The sequence below is a fragment of the Capra hircus genome, chromosome 14 (genome assembly GCF_001704415.2).
Source record: "Capra hircus breed San Clemente chromosome 14, ASM170441v1, whole genome shotgun sequence".
NCBI classification, from domain to species: Eukaryota; Metazoa; Chordata; class Mammalia; order Artiodactyla; family Bovidae; genus Capra; species Capra hircus.
The window spans coordinates 21,992,314-22,015,187 of NC_030821.1; the positions used below are offsets into that span (position 1 = coordinate 21,992,314).

General features: G+C 42.0%; 1 protein-coding gene across 1 annotated transcript in view; it reads right to left on the reverse strand.

Annotated features, from left to right (window-relative positions):
• Positions 1–22,874, reverse strand: part of DPYS (dihydropyrimidinase) — a 99,949-nt gene that overhangs the window by 60,396 nt on the left and 16,679 nt on the right. Inside the window, exons 2-4 of the mRNA XM_005689299.3 lie at positions 11,264–11,422; positions 5,837–6,016; positions 4,131–4,320 (exon numbers count right to left, since the gene is read on the reverse strand). Coding sequence (XP_005689356.2) covers positions 4,131–4,320; positions 5,837–6,016; positions 11,264–11,422 — 529 coding nt within the window. The remainder of the gene's footprint in view (positions 1–4,130; positions 4,321–5,836; positions 6,017–11,263; positions 11,423–22,874) is intronic.

A 22,874-nucleotide genomic window follows, 5' to 3' on the forward strand; every position in this document is an offset into this window, starting at 1 on the left:
TCAACTAGAGCATTTGGGTTGAGATTTTAAGTATTTCATACTTATAACCACCTTGCAAAGGGATTTAGCAATGTCCAAAAAGTATTTGAACTAGCAGTCCCGTTTCTAGTGAGGCTACCCTGTTGTGGAAGATAGAATAATGATGCCCCAAAGATGTCCATCGGAGAAGGCAATGGCACCCCACTCTAGTACTCCTGCCTGGGAAATCCCATGGGCGGAGGAGCCTGGTAGGCTGCAGTCCATGGAGTCGCAACCAGTTGGACACGACTGAGTGACTTCCCTTTCACTTTTCACTTTCATGCATTGGAGAAGGAAATGGCAACCCACCCCAGTGTTCTTGCCTGGAGAATCCCAGGGACGTGGGAGCCTGGTGGGCTACCGTCTATGGGGTCGCACAGAGTCAGACACGACTGAAGTGACTTAGCAGCAGCTTAGCAAAGATATCCATGACCTAATCTCTGCCCTCTGTGAGTATGTTACCTACATAGCAGAGAGACTTCAAAGATCTTAAAGATCTTCAGAGAAGGAGAGTATCCTGGATTAAACAGGTGGATTCCATATAATCCAAGGATCCTTAAAGAGAGATCAGAACAAAGGAATATTCTCCACCCACCACAGCTGGCTGTGAAGAAGAGGAAGGGAGATAGGAACCAAGGAAAGTAGCCGGTCTCTAGAAGCTAGAGAAGGAAGGGCATTCCCCCTGGAGCCTCCAGAAGGAACACAGCCCTCTGACACCTTGGTTTCAGCCATTGTTACCTATTTCAGACTTCCACCCTCCAGAACTAGATGATAATAAATTTATATTGTTGCAAGCCATTATGCTTGCTATCATGCGTTATAGCAGTAATAGAAGACCACTATACCTTCCACATATATGAAATAACATATGCATAAGGCCATCACTGTGGTTTTATCTGTAACAGCTAAAAATCAGAAACAGCTCAAATATCCATCATTAGAGACTAGTAGAAAAATATAGTGTCAAGCTTTGCACCTGTAAAAAAGAATGAGGAAGCTCTCTATATCTAACATGAGCTGACCTTTAGGACATATTTTCAAACAGGAAAAAACAAGATAGAGAACACTGTGTATTTTACCTTTCAAGTAGGGGAGAAAGAAAAATAAGAAATATATGTTCTTTAAAAAAAAAAAACACTGCAAGGGTAGCCCAGAAATAAAGTAATGCAATAATTAACTATGGGCTGTGGTATGAAGCAGCTAGGAAGGAAGCAAGACTTCTCTGGGAATACATCTTTTTAATGTATCACTTTGACTTTTGGACCAGGTAAATGGTTTACATATTCAAAATATAAAATTATATTTAAAGTAATATTAAGATATTCATAATTAATTTAAATAATTTTCTACCTATGATTTACATCCTAAAATCTTTCCTAGACTTATTCTGCGGCTAATGGAATTCTATCCCAAACCAAAATAAATACTCAGGATCCAGAAACTGTTTCCTGACAGAATGGTCAAAATCATAGATTGCTTGTGGGTTACGATTGACCATTTCTGCTGATTTTGCTGTTTCTTAAATCATATTCTTATATTACAGACCTCACAGACAAGCTAAAGGATATGATACATCACTTACCAGAAAATAGAGAAAACCAATTTCATAGAGCTAGCAACAGCGCCACCTGGTGGCAAAATCTAAAGCTATAATGATTAATAAAATTGAAGTAAAGGTTCTTTTTGAAGTGCTGTGTTCGTTAATACTGAAATTATATATGGCAGAAAAAAAGCAACCAGAAATGGCTGGTACTAAGATCTTCTTTTCTTATGAATACAGTATTTATTTTGTCTTCCTTCTTTCAAGCCCTGAGCCAACCATTTTCCCCAGGCTGCCTGGAGAAGTACGGGAAAAGGAGACACGGGAGAAAGAGCTGTGTGAGGTGGAAATGGCTCCTTCACATGGCGAAGAGGAAGACAGAGGCCCCCATCAGGCAAAAAGAGCCCCATGGCCTCAGAGAGGGCAAAGCCCAGAATGGTGTAGAAGAGCTGCTGCTTTAGAGAAGGGTTCCTCCTATAACCAATGATGAGGCTCCCAAAGGAAAGTAGAAAGTGTTAGTTGCTCATTTGTATCCAACTCTTTGCAACCCTATGGACTGCAGCCCACTGGGCTCCTCTGTCCATAGAATTCTCCAGGCGAGAATACTGGAGTGGGTTCCTATTCCCTTCTCCAGGGGATCTTCCTGACCTAGGGATTGAACCCGGGTCTCCTGCAATGCAGGCTGATTCTTTACCATCTGAGCCCCCCAGGGAAGCCTGAGACTCCCAAACATAGTCCTAATTCCAGTCCTGGAGCCAGCCACCCCTACTGTGGCCGCCCCAGCTGCAGTGAACTTGACCACTGCGTCCGTGTCCCTTGAAATGGCACTGGTCTGGAAGCTGTGGCTAGGAGTAAGTGAAGGGGGTCAGGGAACATGGGGCTGCCAAGCTATTGTGGCCCTCAGCTGCCAGCATCGCCGGGCTTTTTAGTGCCCCTGCAGAAAGTGACCAGCTCAGTAGTGGGGAGGTTCTCCTGATCAAGGAGGGCATGTCTGCGTGCTAAGTCGCTTCTGTCGTGTCTGACTCTTTGCAGGCTTACGGACTGTAGCCGCCAGGCTCCTCTGCCCACACCCATGGGATTCTCCAGGCGAGAATACTGGAGTGGGTTGCCACGTCCTCCTCCAGGGAATCTTCCCGACCCAGGGATCGAACCCCCGTCTCCTGTGTCTCCTGCACTAGCAGATGGGTTCTTTACCACTAGTGCTACCTGGGAAGTCGATCAAGGAGGGAGTGGAGACAAACTTGGCACAAATGTACAATTTCAGGGCATGAAGGGCTGTTTCAGGAGAGCTGTTCCCAGTGCAGAGAAAACAGAGAGGGGTGGGCTGGTAGTCAGATCTTATCAACTCCTGTGTGAAACTGAGGTTACTCTTAATTTGATATATTGCATTAAAAAATGCATTTAGCTTGCCCAAAATTCTTAGTGAAATTCAAGCAACAAGAAGTAACGTGGAAAAAATTTATCCTAATGTCAATTATGGACATGCCAAATCTATTTTCCTGGTTTTAAAAATCTATATTATAAAACTGCAGCCAGGATGAGTTATACAGTTCTTTCTGGTTATCTGGTTTCCTAAAAGTGAGAGAAACCACAACCATCTCCCAGGAGTGTCTAAAGTGTTGAATAAAATATATCTTATTTGTTTTTCATCCTTCCTTTCCCAGTACTGGCCAATGAATGAAATTATTTCCTTCCTTAAGTCTTACCAAGAGCAGATTTTCTCTTTCTTTTTAAATGATTGCATAAGACCTGGGTTGGATTCCTGGGTCGGGAAGATCCCCTGGAGAAGGACATGGCTACCCACTCCAATATTCTTGCCTGGAGAATCCCGTGGAAAGAGAAGCCTGAACAGCTACAGTCAGTCCACGGGATTTCAAGAGTCGGACATGACTTAAACTAAACCACCACCACTAGCACATATTAAATTATAGAACTGAGGCAATTAAACAATTTAGAGTAAAAATACCTTTGTGTTAAAAATCTTAAAATATCATCATAAAAACACTATTTGGATGATTATTTCCATTGTGCCAATGCCCAAGTTGCTATGAGACAAATTAATTTGGTTCAAAAGAAATGTGTTGAGCACCTACTATGTGCCTTGTATCACCCTGACTCAGGTATTGGAAGTGTTCTTTGAAGTTCACTAGAGAACTGGTCTGACTCTGTGCAACCCTATAGGCTGTAGCCCACCAGGCTCCTCTGTCCATGGGATTCTCCAGGCAAGAATACTGGAGTGGGTTTCCACGTCCTCCTCCAGGGGATCTTCCCAGCCCAGGGATGGAACCCACATCTCTTATGTCTCCTGCATTGGCAGGTGGGTTCTTTACCACTAGTGCCACCTGGAAAGCCCTAGAGAACTAGTAGTTAGCGGTGTGAAGGTTGGGGCTTGTGACTGAAGGAGGGCAAAAACAGACCTGTGTAAGATTGGGAGAAAACAGAAAGGACGCTAATAAAAAGGCAGGAAGAAAAATTATGGAAATGCATGGACAGCTTTCTTTTTGCCATTATTTCACCTTACTCTTCAGCTAACAGTATTGAGTCGTAAGGGAGGGTACAATTCAGGAATTACCATCTCTCCGGGCATCCGCCACCACCTTTGCCGCAGACTTGCTCATCACGTGCACGACGTAGAGAGGGCAGTTCACGGCGCTGGCTATGGTGATGGCCCTCAGGGTGGCTTCTGCCTCGACTGCTTCTGGACGGCACAGCTCATGGCCCTCGGGACCTGTTATCCCCAATGCCAACATCTTCTTTGCTCCCTGAAAAGGCAGCAGGAACATACATGGGAGAAAGCTTTGCTAATGACAAATTCCATCATTATGTGAAATAAATACACTGCCAGCTTTTAATTTTAGATCTGTTTGGCATAGGTGTGTGTGAACATGGGTGTATACAGTGTGTGTTTTTGGTAAAAAATAATCTACTACTCTGATTTGTTGCTGTTTAGTCGTTGTGTCTGACTCTTTGTGACCCCATGGACTGTAGCCCGCCAGGCTCCTCTGTTCATGGGATTTCCTAGGCAAGAATACTAAAGTGGGTTGCCATTTCCTTCTCCAGGGGATCTTCCTGACCAAGGGATAGAACACATGTTTCCTGCTTGGCAAGTGGGCTCTTCACTGAGCCATCTGGGAACCCCACTACTTTGATGGCATGTTTTTAACTTTTTGTATACATGTTTCACAATTAAATTATTTTGATTGAAAAGGTGAAGATCTGAGGTCTGTTCTAATCACATTCTTTGAAAAGACCTAGGAATAGAACCGGGGTCTCCTGCATTCCAGGCGGATTCTTTACCAGCTGAGCTACCAGGGAAGCCCCTTTGAAAAGAAAGTGTCCGTATTTAAGACATTGGTTCAGAACAAAAAAAAACAAAGTATTCCAGTCCCCCATATTAGATTCTTCTTGAAATGACTCATGCTATTATGTAGTTAGTTCTATTCTTTACTCTTCACTGCCTTCTCCTCTATCGCACAGAATGATATTAAATCAATATTTCTCCTCTCCAAAAGTGTTATTTCTTCCTTACAAGAAAGGCAGGAAGTCAAGACAGAGTGTCGAAACTATGTGCCCGGTGTCATACAGCTAAGATGTGGCAGAGTCCAGTTTACACCCCGGTCTGTTTGAGCTTACAGCTCATGCTTTTCTCATATCATCCCCCCTACCTTCTGGCCATGTGGCCACCCTCTCACTGACTTTAATGGGAACTGAGCCGAGGGAGAGAGAAAGATCAACCAATAGAAAGGGTAAGAGACAGCTCTTTAAATCTTGCAGATGGTGTACCCTTTTGGCATTAATGATGGAGCTAACATGAGAAATAAATATCATCTAGATTCATCCAGAGCACATTTTAATACCCAATTTCTGAAAAGAGTGGGGCTTAAAACAGCTACCTAATGCTCTGCTTAAGTCATCAGATTATGCTGATGCCCACACTTTGGCATTCTGAACCAGCAGCTTGAGCATTCTTTAAATGAAAAAAAAAAAGTGCTGGGGACACAAAGAAAAATATCTGTGCGTTTAGAATAAACCTTGTTTGAGGTCTAATGGCTGCTCTGAAAAAGGGAACTCCTCATTCCAGCGCATATACCACCTGCAAAAAACTCATCAAGGACAGCAAGTAATTGGAGTCAAGTGTTTCCAAGTTACAGAAAATTAGTTCTTGAATTTCCTTTCTTCCAGTCCTTTGAATGAATTTACCTATTTGGGGCCAGTCATCTTCCCCTTAACTCGCGGGCAGTTTCCCTTCTCTGGAAGCCCTGAAAGGTAATTACCTACCTCTGCAATTAGATCTCCATTTTCGGCATGAACTTGAGCAATGGCTCCAATCTCCTTGCACCGAGAGAAGGCCTCGTACAGCTCCACATCCCTCACCATGTACACATCTTTATAAGCCATAAACATCTTGAAGGAGTTCACCCCTTTATCCCGGGTAAGGATTTTCATTTCTTCTTTAACCTAAAAGGGCACCACAATCACAGCAAAATGTCACCCTTTAAAGATAATACCAGCATTCTCCAAAATGCTGCATTCAGAAGAAAACAAAGTAAAATGAGGACATCAGTTGAACTCCAGAAAAATATAATTAAGGCCTTGATCGTTCCCCTAGGTCAGACTTCATCTGATGAACTGCTGTGGCTATGATGCTTTTAAATCATGAAAGAGTTGATAGTACTCCCCCTCCCCCAAATACTTCACTTTTACACTTAGATATGAAATTCTCAGTATCTAGAGAAACAGGTACTGAGATGGGAAGAAATTATTCTAGAACATGAAAAGACAACCATTTGGTAGCAACAGAAGCAGTCATGTCTCTGGAAGGAATCAGGGTTAATGTGAAGTAAGGTTTGGGGTCAAATCTGAACCCCACAGGATGAATTAGAAGAAGGAGGCGGTGGAAGATGTGAAGTGACCCACTGGCAGCTCCTGGAGGTGAAAGATTCTGAACCAGTGGGAAGCCCCAGGAGCCTTCTGGGTTGCCAACTCAAAGGTTCTGCTCACCAGTTCCAATGTATGAGTGGGGAGATTGGGGGTTCCTTCACACCACCAAGCAGTTCTCCAGACATCAGCCAGGAGGTATCTTATAACTCAACTCAATTTTAACGCTACCTGGAGACTGCACCATGTTCCACAGTTTAAGAGTTCAGTCTTATGGGGGTGTCCAGGTTGTCACCTGCACTTCTGACCAACCAGCTATAAATCGGGGGTTCCCACAGCCCCCTCCTCAGGTTCAGTTAATCTGCTGCAGTGGTTCACAGAGCTCAGAGAAACATTGTACTCACTGGATCACCAGTTTACTATAAAAAGACATGATAAAGGATACAGACGAACATCAGAGGGAAGAGATACTTTATAGGCGAAGGAATGGGGGAAGGGCACAGGGCTTGTGTGTCCTCTGAGAGCACCGCTCTTCCCAAACCTCCACTCGGTCAGCATCCTTGAAGCTCTCCAAATCCTATCCTTTTAGGTTCTGTGAAGGCTTCATTACACAGGTATGACTGATTAGAGCATTGGCCACAGGCAACTAACCCAGCCTCCAGCCCTTCTCCCTGCCTCACAGGTCAGTTGGGGGGGCCTGAAATTTTCAACCATCTAATCACACAGTTGGCTCCTGGGTCAATCAGCCCCTATCCTTAGGTGGTGTCTAAAAATCACCTCTTTAATTCCTTGTAGCTCAGATGGTAAAGAATCCGCCTGCAATGCGGGAGACCTGGGTTCGATCCCTGAATTGGGAAGATCCCCTGGAGAAGGGAAAGGCTACCCACTCCAGTATTCTGGCCTAGAGAATTCCATGGACTGTATAGTCCATGGGGTCGAAAAGAGTTGGACACGACTGAGCGACTTTCACTTCACTTAACATAATAGGCCCTTTCAGTGCCCTCATCATGTAGGAAATTCCAAGGATTTTGGGAGCTCTGTGCCAGAAATGGAGACAAAGACCAGATGTGAATTTCTTCTTATAAATCATAATATCAAACCGATGATAAGAGACAAGATAGGATCAAAACTAGTTTAGTAATTGCCTTCGCAGGTAATTGCCTTCATCTCTACTCTCAACAATGACTAATAATTTCAATGGAAAAGTCAGAAGTGAAGTGAAGTCGCTCAGTCATGTCCGACTCTTCACGACCCCATAAACTGTAGCCTACCAGGCTTCTCTGTCAGAAGGTTTGACCAAATAAAACTGCTGGAATTTCTACAAGTTGAAAAACACATGCATACACATAAAAAATGTACACATATACATATAAAACAAACATATATAACATAAAAAATATGTAACAAGGATAGGATTACTGCTTAGTTAGTAAAAATGTTAGAGTTATTGCTGCTTCTACTTGATAAGAAAAACCCTAACATTCTGGATGAAAAATGTTATTTACAGTTCAAACTGTAAATTCAAATAAAAATGTTAACTTCCTACTCATTAAAAGTGCAAAATAAAACAAAGCAATCTTTTCCTATTGTATCAGCAAAGTTTTAAAAATGACAATATCACATGTTAAGTTACTCACTTCCATCACTGTTTACTCTTTTACTAATTTGTTTCACTTTTCTCCATGGCACTTTATCAGCTGGCATATAATATATTTACTTGTTGACGACCTGCATCCTCCTCTAGAATTTCCACCCGATATGAGAAGGGGCTTTGTACAGTTTGGGCTTCACAAGTGGCTCTGGGGTAAAGAATCGGTCTTTACCCCAGCAGGAGACACATGAGACCCGGGTTCAATCCCAGGATGGGGAAGATCCCCTGGAGAAGGAAATAGCAACCCACTCCAGTACTCTTGCCTGAAAAATTCCATGGACAGAGGAGCCTGGCAGGCTACAGTCCGTGGGGTCGCAAAGAGTCAGACACAACTGAGTATGCATGTAAGCTAAGCTTGTACAGTTTATCTGTTGCTATATCCTAGAACAGTGCCTGGTCCATAGCGGCCACTCAAAAACTTTCTCTTGGATGAATAATGAATGAAAAGGAGCAGAAAACACCAAAATGTTGAGAGTGAACATCAGTGAAATGATGCAATGAGTTTCAAGATGCATTAAGTGACAACAGCAAGGGTAGAACTTGGTTTAATGTGCCTCCTTTTTTAAAAACTTTTTTATAAGTTCTAGTTTTCTACCATGAGTCTATTATTTTTATAGTGGGGGGAAAATGCTTTAGACTGTTAGAAAATTCACACTACGGGCTTCCCAAGTACAACCCACATTGCTCAAGTGAAATACCAATGCCTCCCAGAGTAGAAGAGCCTTTCTGCAGATGACCTTGTTAAACATCCCTGTCACCCATATCCCTCTCTGTGGGTGAGTCCCAACGGTCAGGCATAGTAGTTTAAGCCTTGCTATTCCAAAAGTGTGGTACCTGAACAGCAACAGCAACATCACCTGGGAGCTTACTAGAAATGCAGAATCTCTGCTCCAGACCTACTATGGGTTGACTGTGTCCCCATAAATTCATAGGTTGAAATCCTAGCCCCCAGTACCAAATGTGACCTTGTGCATGCATCCTAAGTCACTTCAGTCACATCCAACTCTTTGGGACCCTGTGGACTCCTACCAGGCTCCTCTGTCCATGGGATTCTCCAGACAAGGATACTAGAGTGGGTTGCCATGCCCTCCTCCTAGGAGTCTTCCCGACTCAGGGATCTCTTACGTCGCCTACCTGGGCAGGCAAGTTCTTTACCACTAGAACTACCGGGGAAGCCCAGCACCACCTCGGACTTGTATTAAAAAATTAATAAATAGAAGGTGGCTCAGATGGTGAAGAATCCGCCTGCAGTGCAGGAGACCTGGGTTCAATCTCTGGGTTTGGGACGATCCCCTGGAGAAGTAAACAGCTACCCACTCCAGTATTCTGGCCTGGAGAATTCCCTGGACAAAGGACCCTGGCAGTCCATGGGGCTGCAAAACGTCGGACACAGCTGAGTGATTTTCACTCACTCAATTAAGTAGAGTCGAGAGACCAGAAGGGGGAGCTCTCATACCTGCATGTCAACGCAGAAGAAAGGATCCCCTTCTTTCTCAGCAGGGACCAGAAGAATAAAAACTCATGGGCTCTGTTTACTGGAGCCCTCCCAACTTCCCTCTCCCCTCTAGGAAAGCCTGCGCCTTCCCTTGCCCTGTGGGGACTTGCACGTGGCTCAACATGTTTGTAGACCCTGAACTGCAATTCTTCGGTTGATCTCAAATATGCCCATCTTTGCTGGAGAAATATCAGGCGGTCTCCTTGTTTCAGGTCAACATTTGGAAGTAGGGTATTTACCAAAGTAATCAATTAAGATGAGGTCACTAGGGTGGACCATAATTCAATATGATTGCTGTCTTTATAAAAAGGGGTAATTTAGCCACACACACACACACACACACACACACACACACACAGAGAGAACATCATGGGAAACAAAGGCAGAGATTCAGGTGATGTTCCTACAAATCAAAGAATACCGGAGATTGCCAGCAAACCACCAGAAGTTGGTGAGAGGCTTGAGATTATCCCTGACAGCTCTCAGAAGGGACTGACCGCACCAACACCTCGATCTCAGGCTGTGAGTCTCCTGAAATGTGAGACAGTACATTTCTGTTGTTTCAGCCACCCAGTTTGTAATTCTTTGTTAAAGCAGTCCTAGCAAACCAATACACTCACTGAACATAATCTGTACTTTAACAGTATTCACCAGGTGAATCATTTCCATATTAAAATGTGAGAAACACTGGTATGAGCAAGCATCTTCACCTTTGCTCTATCTGATAAAACAAGAGTGAGAGGAAAAGAGGGAGAAGGGAAAGAAGGAGGGGCAGGAGAGAAGAAGGAGGGCAGGAAGACCTTAAACGCATAAAGAGGTCAGATGCCTCATTTAGAATGCCATTTCTGGAAAAAAATTAACTTTTTCTCTGGACTCTAAACCTTGCTACTATGTTTGCTGAGCTATCTGATTACTTGTTTTATATTAACTTAGTGTCTACAACCCAAATTTTGGGAGGAAGTAGGGACATAAGTTACATGGTGACTTCAAATAAAGTCACCCCATGAGGCCTTTCTAGCAAAAAGATTTCTGAATTAAGTCCAATGTGGAAAACATGCTATTGATTTAAGTCACAAATAAAAGTCTCTTCCAAAGTACACATACATGTTTTCATGGGGAAAATAAGCACATTTTAACATTCCACAAAACTGTCTTTTCTATCTCAGTCATGTTATCATTTCTGCCATGGTCTAAAATAATGAGCAGATACAGAAGACTGTGAAAACTCTATTTTGAAATGATCTGACCAGGAGTTGATTTTAACAGAGTAACCAGCTTAGTGCACAGCTGGGAGAAGCCCTTGAACACATTCCTGGTCTGTCCCTTCCTTGGTTTCTTTCCAGATGTTAAAAACATTTATCTAACTGAAGTCTAATCTGTGGGAAAAGACTGCTTAAAAGTGCCCGGAGATGTTGAAGTTGAAAAGTCCAGTACTTTTAAAAATTGCATTTAAAGTATTTACAATTCATGACTTAAATATTAGGAGACTATTGTGAATACTTCACAGGGTTCAAAACTCAAATGGTACGAAAGAATATGGAATGAAAAGCCTTCCCTCCAATTGTGAGTTCCCGGAAGCAACCAACATCACTGGTTTCTTATGTTTTGATGTTGCCCGTTCCCTGATCTTTGCAATGACTAAAAGACTAACTAGAAGAAACTGGACCCCTTCATGGTTCACCTGGTCACTCCACCACGTCACCGCCACATGCAGGCTGTAGTCGCAGCAGACTTTGGGGTCAGCCCAGCTTCGCCAGGTGTCAAAGGCTTCAATGAGGGAGTGGCCTTTGTGTGGAATAGCAAAATCCATGATCATGGTGGTGCCTCCTGCCAGGGCAGCCTGAAATCACAAAGAGAGGTTCAACAGGTTAGCCATCGGTTTTCCAGTTGAGTCATTTATCTCCTTGAACAGCATGCATTTACAAGCACTTGGGCAAATTTGACGGGTCCAGGAATCTGCACAAAGATGCTGCCTGTGTAAAAGATCTGGAGAGACATGAATAGATGTTCCGTAAATTAAAGTCTGAAGCATTAAAAGAGCTGGAATGACTTCTGCAAAAAGAATGACATGTCTGGTGAAATGAAAATTGCTTTGATCCAAAGAAAACAGAGTGGAGGCTGTAAAGAAAAGCCAAAAAGGAAAAACGGAGACGATTCAAACATTTTCCTTCTCAAGAAAACTGTATTCATCACTGTAAAATCCACTTCATTAGAGTCAGCCTCGGAGAACTGTGTCTCTAACGACACTGGGCTCCACACAAACTCTCAGAAGACTCACGTGATTTCCAGCTGGTCTTCGTTCGGGCAACTCCTGAATCGTTTCTTAATCCTCAGCCGTCCCCTCTCATCCATCTCCAGTGCTCTGGCCTTAGTGTCACCCCTCGGCTTGCTCCTTACACCCCCAGTTTTGCTATTACTTCCTCCAATACGAAACCCTTTACTGCAATTAGAAGGAAATTTCAAAGCACAAGGGTGACCTCTTGACTCCAAGATTTAAAACTGAATGCTTCTCACTGCCCCTGGGATAGCCTTTAACCTTAACATGGTCTACAAGGCCCTGCATGATCTGCCTTGAGACTTCTAGTCTCTTTGGCATATTATACTACATTACATTATGACTGGATTAAAAACTATTAAGTTATTAAATCAAATGTCTTTGACTAATTATTGACACTGATTTTATTACAAGATGGTTAAGTATGTTTTTAACTGTTGCAGTCAAACAATGGTTGAATACTCACGTATAGTTGTGAGAGCTGGACCGTATGGAAGGCAGAATGCCAAAGAAATGATGCCTTCGAACTGTGGTGCTGGAAAAGACTCCTGAAAGTCCCTTGGATAGCAAGGAGATCAAACCAGTCAATCTTAAGGGAGATCAACACTGAATATTCACTGGGAGGACTGATGCTGAAGATGAAGCTCCAGTATTTTGGTCATCTGATTAGAACAGATGACTCATTGGAAAAGTCCCTGATGCTGGTAAAGATCGAGGGCAGAAGAAGAAGAAGGCATCAGAGGATGAGACGGCTGGACAACATCACCGATGCCATGAACATAAACTTGGGCAAACTCCAGGAAATGGTGAGGGACAGGGAGACCTGGCATGCTGCAGTCCATGGGGTTGCAAAGAGTCAGACACAACTGGGCAACTGAACAACAACCACAGTTCAAATGGTGCAGGTGAAGAAAAACACACAGGCAGAGATTCACTAGCGCATGGGTTAAGGGCACTGACCACACAGGCTTACCGGTTCCAGGGTACAGCTCAGCTTCAACATTACACTCTGAGTAATTCCTTCACTCCCTCACTCCTTCCTTCCTTTTTAAAATTAAATTTATTTATTATTTATTTTTGGCTGCTCTGGGTCTCCATTTCTGCAAGCGGGCTTTCTCTAGTTTTGGAGAGCGGCGGCTGCTCTCGAGCTGTGATGCACAGGCTTCTCATTGCGATGGCGTCTCTCCTTGCAGAGCCCAGGCTCTAGGTGTGCATGGGCTTCAGTAGTTGGTGGCTCATAGGCTTAGTGGCCTCTCAGCACGTGGCCTCTTCCCAGACCAAGGATCAAACCCGTATTCCCTGTATTGGCAGGTGGAGTCTTTACCACTGGACCAGTAAGGAAGTTCTCTTTCCTTTGTTAGTTCATTTGTACCTCCCTTCCTTGTACAGTATTGCTCTGGGCATCAGGTCCTCAGAACTTCTACATCTTGTAACTGAAGTCTGTGTCTTTTGATTGACAGCTCCCCTTCCCCACCCCTCACCCCCCCCCCCGCCCCGCCCCGCACCCTCGTCTCAGCCCCTGGCAACCACCATTCTACTCTTGGGTTCTCTGAGTTTGGTTTTTTTAGATTCCACGTATAAGCGAGTTCATATTATTTCACTCAGCACAACGTCCTCAAGGTCCGTCTCTGTTGTCACAAATGGCAGGATTTCCCTCTTTCTAGATGATATTCCATTGTATACACACAGGTTTCCTTTGTCCACTCATTCATAGATGGACACGTGAATTTATTTATGTCTTGACTTGTGAATAATCCTGCAATGAACAGGGGAAAGCAGACAGCAACTTCTTAACCTCCGGGTGCTTCTGATTCCTAACCTGTGAAGTGAGGACAATAATTGTACCTAAACCATAGAGTCGCTGGGAAGATTAAATTGAGGTGATGTATATACAGTGCTTAGCATGGTGTTTGGTTCACGGTAAGTGCTTCTATAAGCTTCAACTCACAATGAGCCTTTGTGAATTAGGCATTTTCCCGCTTTACATATGTCCGTTCATCTCACCACCAGGAAACAAAGTTACATGTTGTCATGTTACAACACAGAAGGGAGTGCCACCAGCTTCTCTCCCGGGTTTGCCCACATGTCACCTTCCCCTACCCCCGACCCCACAGCCTTCCTCCCAGACACAGAGTGCTCCCAGTTTCCAGCAGACACACCAGCTGTATTCCATCTCTTTTTTCGTGCTTACTTCAGTGGATTTTTAGTTTTTCCTTAAGTCATTTGGTCCAACTCTTTCTGCTCTCAAAAATCTCACTATTTATACAGGATTCTGTACTTTTATCTCTATCTTTAGATAACGATTGCCTTATGCATGATGAAACAATACATATTTGCATTTCTTAAGAAATCCTTATGGGTATAATGAGAGTACCAGAAAAAATTCCTTAGGCTCGGTATTTTTATTTGAATGCAGATTAATCTTCTCACCTTCTTCCTTCTAAAATGTCTTCTCACAGATATCCCTTGAGGATGAAGGGCATTTTTCTAATAGAAAGTGCTGTTAATTAAAGTGTTGAAAGAAAATACCTTTTTCCGTGTCTACTGAGCTAGAAAATCAAGCTTAAAGAACAATTCTTTCCATATTAAAAGTCTCATCATATGCAGGATGTGGGAAACTAAATACAGTGCTGGTGGGAATATAAATAAAATGATGCAGCCGCTTTGGACAATAGTTTGGCAGTTCCTCATAGTTATCATACAACCTAGCAATTCCACTTCTAGGTAGATAACCAAGAGAAATGAAAACATGTCCACACAAAAACTTGTACACAGATAATCAGAGCAGCATTATTCATAATAATCAAAAAGTGGAAACCACCCAAACGCCCATCTACTATTGAATGAATAAACAAAAGATGGTGTGTTCATACAATGAAATATTATTTGACCATAAAAAGGAATGAGATTCTGATACATCTGCTACAGCTCAGATGAACCCTGAAAACATGATGCTAAGTGAAAGAGGCCAGTCACAAAAGGTTACATATCCTATGATTCCATTTCCATGAAATGTCCAAAAGGGATAAATCACAGCGACAGTAGGAAGACTAGTGGTTTCTTGGGGTTAAGGGGGTTGGGGAAAATCGGGAGGAGAGCTAAAGGGTACTGGGCTTCTTTTGAGGGAGATGAAAATGTTCTAAAAATGTGGTGATGTTTGCACAGCTCTGTGAATGTACTAAAAAACATTAAACTGCACACTCCAAATGAGTAAATATCATTATATATGAATTACATCTTAATAAAATTATTACCCCCCGAAGTCTACCCTATGTAAGCTATTACATGGAGTGAAGGGGGTGGTTACGCACAATGCAATGAAAAATCTTCCCTCCAATTCTGACTTCCAGGAAGCAACACACATCACCAGTTTCCTGTGTTTAGACATTGCCCATTCCTTGATCTTACGCAGAGCAAGGACTAAGCAACTAAACAGAAGAAACTAAACCACCGGTGGTTCACCTGGTTCCTCCCACATGTGATACACAAATGATCAGACCCACGAATAGTCAAACAGTCTAGAGGGGGAGACAACTATAATAAAATAATCAGATGGTAATAACAGGTAGCAAGTACACTTCCATAGTAAACACAGTATCAGTTCCGTCAGTCAGTTCAGTCGTGTCCGACTCTTTGCGACCCCATGAATCGCAGCACACCAGGCCTCCCTGTCCATCACCATCTGCTAAAAGGAAGTTAACACTGCTAAGCTCCTAGAAGAGATGGGCTTCCCAGGTGGTGTTAAGTGGTAAAGAACCCACCTGCCAATGTAAGAGACATCAGAGACGCAGGTTCAATCCCTGGCGTGGGAAGATTTCCCTGGAGGAGGGCATGCAACCCATTACAGTAGTCTTGCCTGGAGAATCCTATGGACAGAGGAGCCTGGTGGGCTACAGTCCACGGGGTCACAAAGAGTCAGACACAACTGAAATGACTTAGTATGCATGCTAGAAGAGGTAGAGGGAAAAGACTGCTGGAAAATTCCAAGGCAAACAGTCAGAGGAGGCTGGGATTTGAATTAGTATCAGGACATACACTCGAAGCTGCCACTAATGGTAATAAAATCTAACTGGTAGAGAGTACTTACCATGTTCCAGGAACTATTCTGATGTTCTAAGTGTTTAAACCATCTCAGCAGCTCTGCAGCAGGGCACATCATTGACCCCGTTTTAGAGTTGAGGAAACCGAGAACAGCACCATGAAATAACTGCCTAGTCCTCACAGCTAAGGCTAGACTGGACCCAGGTCACTGGGTTCCAGAGCCTGTGCTCTCGCGAACATCCAAGAGCAGGCAGAAGTTCTGAGAAAAGGGTCCGCGAGGAAGAATCAGCAGAAAAGTGACAGAAACCAACTCACAGAGAACAGAAACTAGTGGTTATCTAAGGAGAGCAGGAATCAGGGAGGGACAATTAGACCTGAGAGATACAAACAAGTATGTATGAAACAGCAGCAATGAGGATATACTGTATAGCATGGAAAATTATAGCCATTATCTTGTAATAACCTATAATGGAGTATAATCTGCAAAAGCATTGACTCACTATGCTATACACCTGTAACTGACATAATATTGTAAATCAACTAACTGCACTTCAAAAGCAGGGGGAGGTGGGAGGGAGGTTCAAGAGGGAAGGAGCATATGTATACCGATGACTGATTCACGTTGATGTATGACAGAAACCAACACAATATTGTAAAGCAATTATCCTCCAGTTAAAAATAAATACATTTGAAAAGATGAGTAAGATGTGTGAAGCAGTGAGCCCCAGAGGAAGGCAGGCCGGTGGAGCCTGCAAGGGTGATGGAGGTCTGGGGTGACTGAGGCGGTAGATGAGGGACAGAGGAGGGCAGCCCACCTCAGAGAGAGCATGGGTTCCGTGGAGAGCAGCCTGCGTGTGAGGTGCTCTGGCGCTGGTCCACTCTGTTTGTGAACAGAGAGAGATGCACCCTGATACTGAACGACACTCAGGAGGAAGAAAGGAGAAAGATGTGGCAGTAACCTTGGAGAGGATGCTAGAGGCGTCCTGAGGTCAGTGGAAATAACCAGAGAGAGAGAGAGAGAGAGAAGCCACAGCAACACGCTCCAGAACATACCAGCCCTTAGCAAGAAAACAAAATAGGACGGAGTCAGCATGAAACGTTTTCAGTGGCTGTTTCTAGATGGTGTGCTTACGGGTCTTCATTTTCCTCTAGTTAACTTTTATTTTCCATAGTTGCTATATTTTCTACAAAAAAGCCTAACTTTCGAAAGATGAAAAAATAGATTTTACATAGTTTTAGTGTGAGTCAAAGTCGTTCAGTCGTGTCCGACTCTTTGTGATTACACGGACTATAGCCCACCAGGCTCCTCTGTCCATGGAATTCTCCAGGCCAGATGGAGTGGGTAGCCATTCCCTTCTCCAGGGGATATTCCTAACCCAGGGATTGAACCCAGGTCTCCCGCATTGCAGGAGGATTCTTTACCATCTGAGCCACCAGGGAAGCCTGGTGTATTATATTAAGTATAGGTTTTACATAATATGATACAAACTCATATCTGCATATATGCCATATAAATGAAGTAATGATGAGTCTCTTATGAAACTGAAGATGTGATGGTCAAACAGCCACTTTTATTAAAATTACAGCAAATTAATATTCCAGGGGCTAGCTATAATTTAATCATGAATAAATATTTATCACAAATGCTTCACATCCCTAATGAACTGGAAAGGAGCAGACATTTGTCTCTTTCCATTTCTTCTTGTTCTGTTTCTCTTTCCCACTTTCCTCCAATTCCTCAAATCTCAAAATGGGAACAAAGTGCCTGGGGGAGAATAGCCCGGGCCAGAGTGGGCAATGGATGGAAAACGGAATCTGTCTTTTTGCAAACCAAAAGGGCATCATCCGTCCATCTGCCACAAGGATCCTAGCTGCTACCCTGGGACCTGGCCAACAGTGGTTGGGCACCATCAGTGTCCCTCCCTATGTCCCTCAAGCCTTTTTTGGTCTCTCTAGTCACCCATGGTCCTCTGGCAGCCCAAAGTTATCTCAAATCCCTGAACATGATTTCAAGAGCTGAAATACTCCCTTCTTTCCACTGGGTCCAGGGAGCCACGTGTCACAGCGGCAATTCTGTAATCTCAGTTAAAGGGGACACTCAGACGTAGGAAGGAGACGTGTACCTCCCACTAAGTATTTGCCTCTCAAGGAAGAGCTTGTTCAAACACTCAGTCCTGCATTAAGCAACTCTTTTTTTTTTTTTTTTTGTCTTCTAAATCCCTTTTAGAAATCCGGTCTGATCACTTCATGGCAAATAGATGGGGAAACAGTGGAAATAGTGGCTGACTTTATTTTTCGGGATTCCAAAATCACTGCAGATGGTGACTGCAGCCATGAAATTAAAAGACGCTTACTCCTTGGAAGGAAAGTTATGACCAACCTAGACAGCATATTGAAAAGCAGAGACATTACTTTGCCAACAAAGGTCTGTCTAGTCAAGGCTATGGTTTTTCCAGTGGTCAGGTATGGATATGAGAGTTGGACATAAAGAAAGCTGAGCACCAAAGAATTGATGCTTTTGAACTGTGGTGTTGGAGAAGACTCTTGAGAGTCCCTTGGACTGCAAGGAGATCCAACCAGTCCATCCTAAAGGAGATCAGTCCTGAGTGTTCAATGGAAGGACTGATGCTGAAGCTCAAACTCCAATACTTTGGCCACCTGATGTGAAGAGCTGACTCATTTGAAAAGGCCCTGATGCTGGGAAAGATTGAGGGCAGGAGGAGAAGGGGACGACTGAGGATGAGATGGTTGGATGGCATCACCGACTTGATGGACATGGGTTTGGGTGGACTCCGGGAGTTGGTGATGGAGAGGGAGGCCTGGCGTGCTGCGGTTCATGGGGTCACAAAGAGTCGGACACGACTGAGCGACTGAACTGAACTGAACTGAAACCCCTTTTATTTGTTTTTTTAATTTATTTTTTATTGAAGGATAATTGCTTTACAGAATTTTGCTGTTTTCTGTCAAACCTCGACATGAATCAGCCATAGGTATACATATATCCCCTCCCTTTTGAGCCTCCCTCCCATTGCCCTTCCCATCCCATCCCTCTAGGTTGATACAGAGCCCATTTGAGTTTCTTGAGCCATACGGCAAATTCCCATTGGCTATTTCACACATGCTAATGTAAGTTTCCATGTTATTCTTTCCATACATCTCACCCTCTCCTCCCCTCTCCCCAAGTCCATAAGTCTATTCTCTATGTCTGTTTGTCCATTGTTGCCCTGTAAATAAATTCTTCAGTACCATTTTTATAGATTCCGTCTATATGCATTAGAATACAGTGTTTATCATTCTCTTTCTGACTCACTTCACTCTGTATAATAGGCTCTAGGTTCATCCACCTCATTAGAACTGACTCAAATGCATTCCTTTCTATGGTTGAGTAGTATTCCATTGTGTATATGTACCACAACTTCTTTATCCATTCATTTGTCAATGGATATATAGGTTGCTTCCATGTTGTAGCTATTGTAAATAGTGCTGCAATGAACAATGGGATACATATGTCTCCTTCAATTTTGGTTTCCTCAGGGAATATACCTAGGAGTGGGATTGCTGGGCCATATGGTGGTTTTATTCCTAGTTTTTTAAGGATTCTCCATACAGTCTTCCACAGTGGCTGTATCAATTTACATTTCCACCAACAGTGCAAGAGTGTTCCCCTTTCTTCACATCCTCTACAGCATTTATTGTTTGTAGACTTTTTGATGAGGGCCATTCTGACCGGTGTGAAGTAATATCTCATTGTAGTTTTGATTCGCATTTCTCTAATAATGAGCAATATTGAGCATCTTTTCATGTGTTTGTTAGCCATCTGTGTGTCTTCTTTATTTAGGTATTTTCCCACTTTTTGATTGGGTTGTTTGTTTTTCTGGTATTGAGCTGTATGAGGTGCTTGTATATTTTTGAAATTAATCCTTTGTCAGTTGTTTCATTTGCTATTATTTTCTTTGATTATCTTGCTTTAATTTATGTCATCGAGTGTTCTGCCTATGTTTTCCTCTAAGAGTTGTACAGTTTCTGGTCTTACATTTAGATCTTTAATCCATTTTGAGTTTATCTTTGTATACGGTGTTAGGAAGTGTTCTAATTTCATTCTTTTACATGTAGCTGTCCAGTTTTCCAAGCATGATTTATTGAAGAGGCTGTCTTTCCCCCATTGTATATTCTTTCCACTTTTGTCAAAAATAAGGTACCCGTAGGTGCAAGGGCTTATTTCTGGGCTTTCCGTCTTGTTCCATTGGTCTATATTTCTGTTTTTGTGCCAGTACCATACTGTCTTGATGACTGTAGCTTTGTAGTATAATCTGAAGTCAAGAAGGTTGATTCTTCCAGCTCCATACTTCTTTCTCAAGATTGCCTTGGCTATTCAGGGTCTTTTGTGTTTCCAGATGAAGTGTGAGATTTTTTGTTTCAATTCTGTGAAAAATGCCATTGGTAATTTGATAGGGATCACATTAAATCTGTAGATTGCATTTGGTAGTATAGTCATTTTCACAGTGTTGATTCTTCCTACCCAGGAACATGGAATATCTCTCCATCTGTTGATGTCATCTTTAATTTTTTTCATTATCTTATAATTTTCTGAGTACAGTTTTTTTTTGTCTCCTTAAGTAAGTTTATTCCTAGATACTTAATTCTTTTGTTGAAATGGTGAATGGCATTGATTCCTTAATTTCTCTTTCTGATGTCTCATTGTTAGTATGTAGAAATGCAAGTGATTTCTGTGTATTGATTTTGTATTCTGCAACTTTGCTAAGTTCACTGGTTAGCTCTAGTAATTTTCTCATACTATCTTTAGAGTTTTCAATGTACAGTATCATGTCATCTGCAAACAGTGAGAGCTTTACTTCTTCTTTTCCAATCTGGATTCCTTTTATTTCTTTTTCTTCTCTGATTGCTGCAGCTAGGAATTCCAGAACTATGTTGAATAATAGTGGCAAAAATGGACACTCTTGTTTTGTTCCTGACATTAGGGGGGATGCTTTCAGTTTTCACCATTGAGAATAATGTTTGCTGTAGGCTTATCATATATGGACTTTACTATGTTGAGGTAGGTTCCTTCTACGCCCATTTTTTGAAGAGTTGTAATCATAAATGGGTGCTGAATTTTGTCAAAGGCTTTTTATGCACCTATTGAGATTATCATATGGCTTTTATCTTTCAATTTGTTAATACGGTGTATCACACTGATTGATTTGTGTATACTGAAGAATCCTTGCACCCCTGGAATAAACCCGACTTGATCATGGTGTATGAGCTTCTTGATGTGTTGCTGAATTCTGTTTGCTAAAATTTTGTTGAGGATTTTTGCATCTATGTTCATCAGTGATATTGGCCTGTAGTTTTCTTTTTGTGTTGTCTTTGTCTGGAGATGGTGGCCTCATAGAATGAGTTTGAAAGTGTTCCTTCCTCTGCAACTTTTTGAAAGAGTTTTAGAAGGATAGGCATTAGCTCTTCTCTAAATGTTTGATAGAATTCTCTTGTGAAGCCATCTGGTCCTGGCTTTTGTTTTTTGGGAGATTTTTGATCACAGCTTCAATTTCAATGCTTGTAATTGCGTTGTTCATAATTTCTATTTCTTCCTGGCTCAATCTTGGAAGATTGAACTTTTCTAAGAATCTGTCCATATCTTCCAGGTTATCTATTTTATTGCCATATAGTTGATCATAATAGTCTCTTATAATCCTTTGTATTTCTGCATTGTCTGTTGAAAGCTCTCCTTTTTCATTTCTAATTTTGTTGATTTGATTCTTCTCTCTTTTTTTTCTTGTTGAGTCTGGCTAAAAGTTTGTCAATTTTGTTTATCATCTCAAAGAACCAACTTTTAGTTTTATTAATCTTTACCATTGTTTCTTTCATTTCTTTTTCATTTATTTCTCCTAGGATCTTTATGATTTCTTTCCTTCTACTAATTTTTGGGGTTTTTGTTGTTGTTGTTCTTCTTCTTTTTCCAGTTGTTTTAGATGTAAAGTTAGGTTGTCTATTCGGTGCTTTTCCTGCTTCTTGAGGCAGGATTGTATTGCTATAAACTTTCCTCTCAGAACTACTTTTGCTGCATCCCGTAGGTTTTGAGTTGTGTTTTCATTGTCATTGTTTCTAGAAATTTTTTTATTTCCTTTTTTATTTCCTCAGTAACCTGTTGGTTATTTAGAAGTATGTTGTTTAATCTCCATGTGTTTGTGCTTCTTACAGTTTTTTTCTTGTAATTGATATGTAGTCTCATAGTGTTCTGGTCAAGAAGATGTTTGATACGATTTCAATTTTCTTAAATTTACTGAGGTTTGATCTGTGACCCAAGATGTGGTCTCTCCTGGAGAATGTTCCATGTGCACTTGAGAAAAAATTGTATTCTTCTGCATTTGGATGGAATGTCCTGAAGATATCAATGAAACCCATCTCATCTAAGGTATCATTTAAAGCTTGTGTTTCTGTATTAATTTTCTGTTTTGATGATTGGTCTATTGGTGTGAGTGGGGTGCTAAAGTCTCCTACTATTATTGTGTCACTGTCAATTTCTCCTTTTATGTCTGTTAGAGTTTGTCTTATGTATGGAGGTGTTCCTACATTGGATGCATAGATATTTACAATTGTTATGTCTTCTTCTTGGATTGATTCCTTGATCATTATGTAGTGTCCTTTCTTATCTCTTGTTAATCTTCTTTATTTTAAGGTCTATTTTGTCTGATATGAGAATTGCTACTCCAGCTTTCTTTTGCTTCCCATCTGCATGGAATATATTTTTCCATTCTCTCACTTTCAGTCTATATGTGTCTTGAGGTCTGAAGTGGGTTTCTTGTAGACAGCATATATATGGGTCTTGTTTTTGTATCCATTCAGCCAGTCTGTGTCTTTTGGTTGAAGCATTTAATCCACTTACATTTAAAGTAACTATTGGTATATATGTTCCTATTGCCACTTTCTTAATTGTTTGGGTTTGATTTTATAGATCTTTTTTTCTTCTGTTGTATTT